Source organism: Cynocephalus volans, chromosome 10, assembly GCF_027409185.1.
Source record: "Cynocephalus volans isolate mCynVol1 chromosome 10, mCynVol1.pri, whole genome shotgun sequence".
NCBI classification, from domain to species: Eukaryota; Metazoa; Chordata; class Mammalia; order Dermoptera; family Cynocephalidae; genus Cynocephalus; species Cynocephalus volans.
This window is the reverse complement of record NC_084469.1, coordinates 35,689,739-35,702,198: the sequence shown is the minus strand read 5'-3', so window position 1 is coordinate 35,702,198 and position 12,460 is coordinate 35,689,739. Positions and strand designations below refer to the sequence as shown.

At 42.9% G+C, this 12,460-nt stretch overlaps 1 protein-coding gene across 9 annotated transcripts in view; it reads left to right on the top strand.

The window, feature by feature from the left end:
- MYH10 (myosin heavy chain 10) overlaps positions 1–12,460 on the top strand; it is a 145,902-nt gene that overhangs the window by 129,293 nt on the left and 4,149 nt on the right. For all 9 annotated transcript variants that reach the window (XM_063111209.1, XM_063111201.1, XM_063111206.1 and 6 more), the window contains 6 exons: positions 675–887; positions 2,558–2,719; positions 6,436–6,564; positions 9,351–9,439; positions 10,244–10,367; positions 10,450–10,658. In XM_063111209.1, the coding sequence (XP_062967279.1) occupies positions 675–887; positions 2,558–2,719; positions 6,436–6,564; positions 9,351–9,439; positions 10,244–10,367; positions 10,450–10,658 (926 nt within the window). The remainder of the gene's footprint in view (positions 1–674; positions 888–2,557; positions 2,720–6,435; positions 6,565–9,350; positions 9,440–10,243; positions 10,368–10,449; positions 10,659–12,460) is intronic.

Below are 12,460 nucleotides of genomic sequence, written 5' to 3'. Positions count from 1 at the left end.
GGGTCTTCCTCCTGTCATAAGTCCTCTTCTCCCTTTGAGAACTGACATGGTCATGGACCCCACAGGGGACATATACCAGCACCTAGGTCTACCTGGAAAGGATCATGAGGATCAAATGGGACAGGAAGTGGAAGTACTTAGCTTGGCATAGAAAATTGAGTAAATATCTGTGGTGGGGACCTTTTTCCAGAGAAAGATTAGTCCTCTTTTTAGCTGCACCCTGCTTCTGAGGCCTAACCCACCCTAATATTCAAGTTTTCAGACATGCACTTTATAGGAATTTTCTTTTCTACAGCAAGAAGATGTGTGCTGTGGTACCTGTTACACACATAGCAGGCAGATGGTCAGTCAACAGGTTCTTCAGGCACTGCTCTATTTTTATTCTTTGGCTTACTGAAAGTCTCTCAGCTTAAAGGTCACCAGGGGATGGTGATGGGACACACATATGAATAAAGAAATCAGCACTGTAGTTTTAAATTGCATATTGTGGAATGAGGAAAAGCAGCAGCCTTAGAGGGAACAGAAAGGATGTGTGTGCAAGTGTCCGGAGGCTGGCCCAGGGTGACCACAGTGGCCAGCAGGCCATGTGTAGGCCTATAAAACAGAAGGACTGCTGTCCTTAACTTGTGCCTCTGCCAAGGGCCAACTCTTTCCTGATGCTTCCTGTGGTTTAGGTTCATGAACTCGAAAAATCCAAACGTGCCCTAGAGCAGCAAGTGGAAGAAATGAGGACCCAGCTGGAGGAGCTAGAAGACGAACTCCAGGCTACAGAAGATGCCAAGCTTCGTCTGGAGGTCAACATGCAGGCCATGAAGGCCCAGTTTGAGAGGGACTTGCAAACCAGAGATGAGCAGAATGAAGAGAAGAAGCGGCTGCTGATTAAACAGGTAGGTCAAAGGCAGCGTGGCCTCCAGAACAAGGACATGCACATTCTCAAAGCCCAGTTCTGCATCAATATCTTATCCATTCATATTAGAATACTTTAGCTGGAGGAAAATTAATGTATATGGTTGAGAATTCTTTAAATTTTTGTTTTTTTTAGCTGGTTTAGATTTTCTATTTTATTCTTATTTTTTTCATGCTTTCTTTTCATTGTGTTCATTAGAAGTGAGTTACTAAGTCCAGTCCACATTCAAGAGGAGATTAGACTCTAATTCTTGAAGGGGGAAATATCAAAGAATTTGTTGATATATCTTCAAAGCATTGCACTTATAAATATCACATAAATGGACATCCGCAAGGAGCCTCTTGTTACCCTGTGTTGAGGTATAGGCCCAGGTCTCTGCAGAATGAAGCAAGCAAGCGATGGACACCTGTGTTACATAGGAGTCATTGCCCCTGCTTCTCTGCTCCCACCCCGACCCCCTATGAACGCAGCAGCAAGAAAGGCCTTGATTCTCCCTTTGGAGAGGACCGGTTGAGCCATCCCCTCACCTAGGCTTCTTTGCATCTTGTCATTCCCCCAGAACATGTCCCTTCCCAGGAAGGGGGGTGCTGCTTCCATACCACACAAGCCACAACTCTGTTCATGGAGAATAGGAGCATCGTGAAGGCAGGAACCTCTCTGTGCTCATCTCTGGGTCCTCAACTACTAGAACACTACGTAGGACACAGCGGCCCTTGATAGCTCCTTCCTGAATGAATGGATGGAGCAGGAAAGGTTGGGAAGACCATGTCAGGGCAGTGACAGGCTGTCCCAGTGATCTTATGAGCTGACAAAAGTTAGAGCTCAACAGCTTTAGATCAGGTCCTTTTTATCTCATCGTTGGTGATTTAGGAATTAGGCTAAAGAAGTAAAGAGCACCTTTTTCTTAGCATCCCTCACACAGCGGTATGAGTAAACAATATTGTCCCATCCCCATCCTACGGCTCAGAAGCTTAGAGGGAAGAAAGTCCCAGACTGAGTGAGACACTGCCAGGGGGTGTCAGTGGGCCCAGGTTGTGTCTACCTCAGTCACCAGCTGACATTTGTCCCATGCTCTTCATCCTCACTCATCCATCAGTCTTCTCCAAAGCTGGCCTTTATTTTGTCACCCCTCCATTGGTCTTTGACTGCCTCCCTCTTTCCTGTGGTATCAAATGTAGTTTCTACCTGGGTCTGAAGCCCTGTAACCTGGCCATGCCCCACCTCTGCACACGGGATTCCCCGTACTGCCAAGTACCCTCCTCTACACCGGGCGGGCCTGGCTCCCGGTGGCTCTGGGAGACAGTGTGGGTCTGTACCAGCCCTTTACTTCTTAAATCGTCATCTCATTGTCTCACATCTTTTCAGCCTTTGTGCCACCTAGACCATGACACAGAGACAGGGACTCTGCCTTCATGTGTGCCCTCGTAGCAGTCAGTGCGAATTGTTTATACCAGAGTGGTGTTTAAAGATCCCTATGAGTGAAATTCAGCTACCGTGGTTTTCTGTTAAAAACTGCTCAGTAACAGAGAGCCCCTCTACAAAGTGACAGAAGGTTCTGCTCACTCACCCAAGGAACCAGAGCCCTCACGTGAAGACCGGCTCGTGAGAGGGTACTTGGATTTAACTGCATAACCAAATGCTGTCTGTTAGGTGCGGGAGCTTGAGGCAGAGCTGGAGGATGAGAGAAAACAGCGGGCACTTGCTGTGGCTTCAAAGAAGAAAATGGAAATAGACCTGAAGGACCTTGAAGCTCAAATTGAGGCTGCCAACAAAGCTAGGGACGAAGTAATCAAGCAGCTTCGCAAACTTCAGGTACGTACAACCAGCCAGCCAAGTCTTTGGCCTGTGTCATGTGGCCCTACTGAGATCAAGCACTAGACGACCCACAAAGCTTTCGCCCAAAGTCAAAGTGGAAAGCTGGGGAAGAAAGCACTGTGCAGCACCTAACCTGTCACCTTGCCACCAAGCTTGGTGCTGAGCCATCGCCATTCCGGGGGCACAGTGCAGACATCACCCTTGGCTGTGGGTGGGGCGGCAGGCCATAAAGACGGTACATGTGTATCTGCTGTGTCTGCAGGATGTGCCTGAACCCATTTAGTGAGACAGAGCTGGGGTGGAGTCACCAGGTGGAGCATCCTTGCTAGAGCATGCTTGTGTGGCCCCGAACAGCCTCCACTGAGGCTCAGCCAAACACCCACCCTACAGGTCGCCTCGAGAGGAAAGTTGTGTAGACTTTCCTCCTTTAATGCCGTGAGCTATGGTCATCTTTTCAGTCTGTTTTAAGCATCACTTTTGCTACCCAGATGACGTGCCAGTTTTCACTACTACAATGACAAAAACTGGCCTCTCTAATTCACGTATGGGCAGGCATGTAGTGGACTCTCACGTATACTACTGATAAGAGCGTAAACAGGCACAACAGCTTGGAGGGGGGAGTTTGTCAATTATAACAAAAACTTTAGAAAATTTCTTTCTTTGGCCTTGGTAATTCCACATCTTGACAAGTTATTCTAACAAAATATAAAGACAAGAAGAAATTTTTATATACAAAGATCTAAGCTGAAGTATTATTTATTGTAACAAACATGGAAACACCCTAAACATGGAACACCGGCCATTTAAGTGATGGGGATGGAATGACAGCAGGACTTAAATGAATAAAGGTAATTTAGCCTCTGACTATACACACATGTGTACAGATGTTTATATACAGATATGGAGACAGACATACTTTTAAATAAGCAAGCACAGAAGGAAAAGTTATCTCTGGATAACAGGTTTATGAGTAACTTATTTGCTTCCTTACATTTTTTTAAGCAAAATACAGAGGTTTTTATTTTGACTCACTAATAACAAAGCTTACTAAGCTAACTAACTATAAAGAATATAAATTACTTTACTATGATTTATTTACCAGCATTATTGAAGTATAATTCACATACTATACAATTCATCTATTTAAAGTGTTTTCAGTGTTTTTTAGTTTCTTGATAGGGTTATGCAACTACCACCACTGTCTAATTTTGGTTCTCCCTAAAAGAAACCCTATACCGATGAGCTGTCACTCCCCGTTGCCCCTATCTCTGCCACATCCAGCACTAATCAACTACTAATCTACTGTCTGTCTATAGATCTGCCTGTGCTGGACATTTCATATAAATGAAATCATGTAGTATTTGGCCTCTTGTGACTGGCTTCTTTCACTAGCATAATGTTTTCAAAGTTCATCCGTGTTGTCGCATGAATAAGTACTTCCTTCCTTTTTATTACTTAATAATATTCCATTGTATGGATATACACAAGGGGTCTTCAAGAAGTTCATGGGAAGATTCATATTATCTTTTAATTCTGTTTTTCCACGAACTTCTTGAAGTCCCTTTGTGTAACATATTTTATTCATCCATTCATCAATTGATGGACATTGGATTGTTTCCACTTTTTGGCTATTATGAATAATGCTGCTGTGAACATTCACGTCCACTTGTGTGGACATATGCTTTCGATTTTCTTGGGTAGAATTACCAGGTATTGCTAGGTAACGCTGTGTTTAACTTTGAGGAACTGACAAGCTGTTTCTACAGTGACTGCACCATTTTATAATCCCACCAGCTACATATGAGGGTGGCAACTTCTCCGCATCCCTGTCAACACTTGTTATTGTGCATCTTTTGATCATAGCTATCTCAGTGGGTGTGAAGTAGTATCTCACTGTGGTTTTCATTTACACATTTCCCTAACAATTAATTATGTTGAGCATCTTTTTATGTGCTAATTGGCCATTACCTTGTTTGGAAAAAATATCTTTTAGTCCTCTGACCATCTTTTCAATTGAGTTGTCTTTTAATTATTGAGTTGAAACAGTTCTGTATATATTCTAGATATAAGTTCCTTATGAGATAAATGATTTCCAATTATTTCCTTCCATTCTGTAGGTTGTTTGTTCATTTACTGGGTAGAATTGTTTGCATCACAAGTTTCTAATTTTGATGAAGTCTAGTTTATTTTTTCTTTTGTTTCTTTTTTATTGTTGTTATCCCTGTTATCCCATCTGTGAAACTGCTGCCTAATCCAAAGTCAGGAAGATTTACTCCTAAGCTTTCTTCTAAGAGTTTTATACTTTTAGCTCTTTCAGGCTTTTCATCCATGTTGAGTTCATTTTTCTTGTATGGTTTGAGGTACAGATACAACTTCATTCTTTTGGATGTGGATATGCAGTTGGCCTAATATTGTTTGTTGAAAAGATTATTTATTATCTCATTCAATTGTCTTGGCACTCTTGTTGAAAATCAGTTGATCACAGATTTATGCGTTTTATTTTTTGGACCCTCAGTTCTATTCCATTGATCTGTATGTCTGTCCTTATTACAGTACTGTGTAGTCTTCATTATTGTAGCTTTGTTTTGAAATTGAGAGTGTGACTTATCCAACTTTGTTCTTTTTCAAGATTGTTTTGGCTATTCTGGATTCCTTGCAATTCAATATAAATTTTAGGATCAGCTTATCTATTTCTGCCACACACACACAAAAAAAGCCAGCTTGGATTTTGATAATTATGTGTTGACTCTGTAGATCAATTTGAGGAGTACTGCCATCTTAACAATATTAAGTCTTCCAGTCCACAAACATGAATATCTTTCTATTTATTTAGATCTTTAATTTTCTCAATAATGTTTTCTAGTTTTTGATGTACAAGTCTTTTAGTTCTTTTGTTACGGGTTATACCCAAGTATTTTATTCTTTTTGATGCTATTATAAATGTAATTGCTTTCTTAATTTTGAAAGTTCATAGGGTGTAGAAATAAAATTGATTTTTGTATATCGATCTTATATCCTATAACCTTGCTGAACTAATTTATTAGTTATAATGGTTTTCTAGTAGATTCCTTAAGATTTTCTATATACATGATCATATTGTTTGCAAATTGAGCTTGTTTTACTTCTTCGTTTCTTTTATTTCTTTGTCTTGCCTAATTACCTGGGCTAGAATCTCCAATTACAGTGTTAAATAGAAGTGGTGAGATCAAACATCCTTGTCTTGTTACTGATCTTTTAGTGAGAAAGTACCTAGTCTTTGATCATTAAGTATGATATTAGCTGTCAGTTTTTCATTGATGCCCTTCAACAGGGTTAAGAAAGTCTTCTATTTATAGTTTGTTGAGTATTTTTAAAACGGTGATCGATTATGTCAAATACTTCTGCATTTATTGAGATGATCTTATGGTTATATGGTTATATTAATTTTTGGTTGTCAAACCAGCCATGCATTCCTCAGATAAATCCCACATAGTCATGGTGTATAATCCTTATTACATATTGTCAGATTCAGTCTGCCACTATTTTGTAAATTTTAAATTTTGTATCTATATTCATAAAGGATATTGGTCTATAGTTTTCTTGTGATATCTTTGTCACTGTCATATCCTTTTGTATTTACAATGAATGTGTATTACTTTTATAATCTGGGAAAAATATGTTTAAAAACTAAGAATGAAAACTAATCACAAAACCTTCTTCTTATTTAATTTTAGGCTCAAATGAAGGATTATCAACGTGAATTAGAAGAAGCTCGTGCATCCCGAGATGAGATTTTTGCTCAATCCAAAGAGAGTGAAAAGAAATTGAAGAGTCTGGAAGCAGAAATCCTTCAATTGCAGGAGGTTTGTTTGTTTACTTATTCATCCATTTGTTCAAGAAGTGTTTGCCTTTGAAATTTCTCCAGGATCAGATAAATAAACTTTAATATCTTCGTAGCCCAGTGTAATTTCACATCCATTTTTATTATGGTATTGGACCATTTCATTGCTTCAGTTAAGCAAACATGAAGTGGTCACACTTTGACATTACAAAGGAGCCAACTAGTAACTTTTCAAGTCATCTGCTAGGCTTTATTCCCATGTAAGAAAAGGCAGTGATATTTGTTCTTTATGTTGGTAGGCATAAGGATCATTTAACCTTGATACAAGATTCCCTTGTTTTATACAGAAGCAGTATTCATGTGGTACTTAAAAGGAGAGAAATGTATTTCATTGAATTCCTAAGGGAATCATCTTGTAATAAATTATTTTTCATTTATCTCTTCTGTAAGTTCTCATGGGGATAGGGGCTAATGCAGTATTGCATATAGTATGGAATTATATCAGTGCAAGGGACACTTGAATATGTACAAATGTATATCCTTCTGTATAAATGAAGGATGATCAAAACTTATTCAAACTTGGAAAGATAACTTATGTTGAAATATTAGTTAATATGGGAAAAACTCCCAGTATAAACACTTAGAAATCCTGGATAAAAAATTACTAAAGGCAGTAAAGAAAGGGGCTCCCTAGGTGTCAGGAATAAAAAAGGAACTGAAAATGTGCTCAGTAAACGCTGAGCAGAGCCTGAGCTACCCTGAGTGCCAGCATTCGGCTTCAGCCCCTCTTTGTTTTCTATTTCATTGTTTTTTGCTTTTGTCTTTATTTCCTTTTGATTTTTTTCTTTTTCTGACTTTTTGAGTTGGACAATTAGCTCACCAATTTTCAAGGTTCTTGTTTATGTTCATAAAAGATGATAAATTCCCCTCTAAACTATGTTTTCACTTCATCCTATGAATTTTGATATGAGTGATTTTGTTGCCATTTCATTCTAAGTTTTTCTAATTTCTATTATGGTTTCTTCTTTATTCCATGAATAATTTAAAAGTGTAGTTTAAATTTCCAAATGTATGGCATTTATTTTTAGTTGATTTCTAGTTTTTATCACATTGCAGTCAGAGAATGTTGAGAATAGTCTAGGGCCTAGAACATGGTCAGTATTGACAGATGTTCCCTGTGTGCTTGAAAAGATTCATCAGTGAAGTAGAATGTTGAAGCTCTGTGTATCCATCATGCAGTTGATCAGTGATATCCCCAAATACTCCTTCCCAAAAGTGATAGGGCTCTTAGATCTTGCCCCTTGGAGACCTCCCAGGCCATTACCTAAGTGTGCAAGAGCACTCCCTGCACCCAGCACTCTCCGTTATTTCTGAAAGCGTTTATTTCAGACCTTCAGGCAAGGGATCACGCTGCATTAGGGAGAAGAGACTGAGCCGGAAAGCTGGCCCTGCCCTTCCCTCCATTTCTCTGATGCTTTTCCTTCCTTCAAGCACCTCTGTTCATCTGGTCTACAGTCCCCAAGGTCCTTTCCGTTCTCCCAAGGGTCTTTTCAACCTGCTGAAAGCACACCCAGCCAGTAGACAGGAGCTCAGTGGGTACCTCTAGGGCCCAAGAGGACTGAACACCAGAGGCCGATGGCTGTCTGTAATCATCGGCCTTAGGTCAGGCCCAGAGATTTCTGCCCGTGGCCATCTCATCTTGGACAACTGCCCCCTTTCCCTTCCTGACTCCCACCTGCCCCCTATGCTAGAACACAAGCCTTTTGGAGGACCTACTTCCTGTGTGCTAACATCTGAGGCACGTGCACATGCCAGAGCGTGCAGGTGAGCTCCTGTGCAGCCCTCTCCTCTGACATCTTCAAGATGTGCTCTTGCCAAATGTAGTATCTTTTGCAAGGGGCAGCTGGTGGGAAGAGCCCTAGATGGGGACAGCCCTGACTTTCTGCTGCTGACCAACCTTGGGACCTCAGGCCAGTCTCTTCATCCATGTGGGCCTCAGGTTCCTCATCCATAAAAGAAGGGAGATGCCCCTTTCATATCCTAAAGTTACGATCTCAGTCTTTACCCAGTTGGGTTGAGAAACGCACCCTTAACTCCTTTCTGTGACAAGTCATTCTTCCAAGGAAATATATGGAAAAGCAGCCATCAGGCAGTTCTTCCTCCCATGGGTGCCAGCACAGCATCAGCCTTATTGCCCTGCCCAGTCCTCTGAGAGCCCCTGTGGAGCCTGAGCAGCCAGGGCACCCATCCCCTTCAACAAGGAGGCCCTGCTAGCTGCAGAAGCCAGTGCTCCAAACACCTGAGCCCCTGCGGCCGCACTCACCCTGCCTCTCCCCAGAGCTGTGGTCCTTGTTGCAGCACACGTCTGCCTCGATAGTCACTGGTCTCTCTAGCTAGTGTGTGTGACCTCCAAATGTGTATGTGAAAGATGCTTCATGATTCTTTAGGGGTTAGGGTTTGCGTAAAGTTTGTGCTCAGTTTATATTGAAAAACACCAGCTTTCCGAGGAGAGCAAGAACATAGCCGCCTCTTCCTTTGGAAGTGACAGCAGAGTGGACTAGGACTTCCTTCCCTCTGTGCACATTTTTGTTTAAGGATGCTGACACCTCACATCACCTGGCTGGCTTGCCCCCAGATTTTCTTCTGCAAGCCCGCCAGCTTAAGTTCTCAAATCTAAGTTGCAATTTGAGATCCACGTAAAGAGTGACTGGGGCAAGATCACAGCAGCTCCAGGCATTGTCAGATTTCACAGGCAAGGAAACTGTTAACAGCCAGAGCTTAATTAAATCCCAGTCTCAACTTTTTCAGGAACTGGCTTCATCTGAGCGAGCCCGCCGGCACGCTGAGCAGGAGAGAGATGAGCTGGCTGATGAGATCGCCAACAGCGCCTCTGGCAAGTGAGTCTCCTGGCAGCAGCAGGTGGGAGGGGGAGGCTGTCCTCTCCAGTCAGGCAGCCTGTGGTTCTCCGCCCTGGGGACAGCCACTGCTGAGAGGATTGGGTGTGTCCTAGGCATCTAGGAGTCAGTTGGTTTGCTCATTCATTCAAGGTCTGGAAAGATGAGCACAAGATGCTGAGCCTGGACTGCTTCAGCCACTGGCCATCACATCTCCGTAGGCTGGCCCTCCTGATGGCCTTGCAGCCTTGGTTAGGTGCGGGCAGACCCAGTTTCCCTACAAGCTGGCAGTGCAAGGCTTACCTTCCTAATTCACTGGGTCTGGCAAGCAGGTTCCTTAGATGTGAGCTGTCTCAGAATTCATTTTTCATTAAACATCATTATCTTTTTTTCACAACTAAGTTGATTTCACCACTTAATCACCGTGCTGAGAATTTTTTGACCACATCATGATAAGGCATTGAAACTGTATTCTCAGTGCACTGGAAAACAAAGAATTTAGGCAAGGGACTGCTGGGATCTCGTGTGCATTTTAAGAGTTGGCTCTGGCTGCTGTCTGTGGAGAGACGCAGAGGCGGCAACAGGGAGGTCCGCTGCAAGGCTACCAGGGTGGCAGGCATAGGTGGGGTGTTTGGAAGTGTAATCAGTGGGAGTCATTGATGGGTTGGGGGATGGCTGCAGGGGAAGGAGAAGAGTCAGGAGTGACACTTAGGTTTCTAGCAGCAGGGTGGGTGAAGGAGCTTCCCTGACTTTCCCCAGGCCATGTTGACCTGGTATCAAGCCAAACCTCCTCCTCACCCTGGCCAGGTCCGCACTGCTGGATGAGAAGCGTCGTCTGGAAGCACGAATTGCACAGCTGGAGGAGGAGCTGGAAGAGGAGCAGAGCAACATGGAGCTGCTCAACGATCGCTTCCGCAAGACCACTCTCCAGGTGGCCTACACAGCTGCCTGTCACCTGGGAAGGACCATGCTGCCCCTTTGCACAAGTGACTAAAGCCTTCTCTCCTCTCCAGGTGGACACGCTGAATGCAGAGCTAGCGGCTGAGCGCAGCGCTGCCCAGAAGAGTGACAATGCACGCCAGCAGCTGGAGCGACAGAACAAGGAGCTGAAGGCAAAGCTACAGGAACTAGAGGGTGCTGTCAAGTCCAAGTTCAAGGCAACTATCTCGGCCCTAGAGGCCAAGATTGGGCAGCTGGAGGAGCAGCTCGAGCAGGAAGCCAAGTAAGAGGTTTTTGCTGTCACAAACCAAAACTTACTGTACATCTGCTACAGGCCAGGCTCCAGGCTGTCTGAGAGTCAGAGACAAAACAGACATGCTTCCACCCTTGGGGAGCTCCCAGTGTATGGTGTATTAGTCCATTTCTGTTGCTTATAACAAAATACCTGTAACTGGGTAATTTATAAGAAAATAGAATTTACTGCTTACAGTTTCAGAGGTTGGTTAGTCCAAATTGCAGGGAACACATCTGGTGAAGGTCTTGGTGGTGGCAACAGTGACCCAGGAGTCTCAAATGGCAGAAAATGGTGGAGCACAGAGGGAGAAACCCTCACATGCTCTCTTTTAAAGCCCTCAGAACCATGCCCCAAACACCATTATTAATCTATTCACTACAGCACGGTTCTACCATCTAATCACCTCTTCAAGGCCCCACTTTTCAATTACCATAATAGGATTTCCCACCCTCAACAGTTAACAGTGGGAATTAAGCCTCTAATATATGAACTTTGGAGGACACAATTCAGTCAATCCACAGCACATGGGAAGAGATGACAAGATCACATATCACCAGAGTGGGGGATAGAGGGTGGTGTGAGCTATTAGAGAAGTGCTGAGAGCATTCGGAGGCTGAGAGGACAGATGGCCCTGTGAACTGTCAGGGAAGGCTGGGCTTGCCTGTCTCAGCCCCTCCTGGACTCAGCTGAGGGTTCATCACACAGCCCCATGATTTCCTAGGCCCTATACACTTACCTCTCTACCCAAAGTCATTTCCCAAGTTGGTGTTATCAGGTGAAATGCTACAATTTGCTGGTAGAGAAGAAATGCATTATGACAAAAATAAAAGCTTTTCTTCTCTCGTAGGAAAGGATTGCTTAAGTTTCATTTTGTCATATTAAAACATTCTGAAATTTATAAGGAATTGCACCGTACAGCTTTTGGCAGGAATTTACCCATCTCTAAGAATCACAGACTGCCAGAGCTGGAGCAGACGTTCAAACTCACCTTCTTGTTGGGGAGCTTGGGGCCCAGAAATGCAGGCCGTGCCCAGAGCTCAGCATTCTCCCCAGCCCAGCAGCCCAGGTCTTCCCACTGCACTCTGGGGACTCCACTGGGCTAAAATAAAACGATTAAGAGTTTGTTTGGTTTTAGTTGGAATTAACGTAACTCGCCTTTCAGCTGACTCCACCACCATCTATTTTTGCATAACATTTGTTAAGGAACAAAAGAACTTCTGTGTTTTCAGTAGAGTCCTCCAAATAAGTTACTTCTCCTTCCTGTGGGACAATGTGTAGTCCTATCTAGACACACGGTGATTTGTTTGACTTCTAACCAAAGACTGAGCGTGTGGGGTTTGTGTAGTTTTTTCCACTGGTAGCTGCTAGAGCCCCTTGCATCATACTATGTACGTAGTCAGTAAATTCTGAAGTGAAACAATCACAATAAGTTGGGGTTTTTGTTTTTGTCTTCCAGGCTAAGAGTTTACATGATTAGACTAACCAACTAAGGTTTTTGTCTTCAAAAAGTCTGTGCTCAGTGTGACTGACCAATAGCTTATATGCTTGCTATTCAGCAGATCATTGAATAAAGTGGTTAATCCCTATCAGAATTGAGGGATATATTAAGGGCAATTCCTATTTTGGCCAGAAAAGAATTTCAGGGCTGTATTAATGATATGTATTAATAATATCATGATATTATTCTGGGCAGAGAGGTCCAAAAAGGCACCCCAACATGTGTCATCTTCTAAAAAAAAAAGACTTTTAAAAGACATTTTTCCCCATACAAAATATTTTTTCAGGACTTT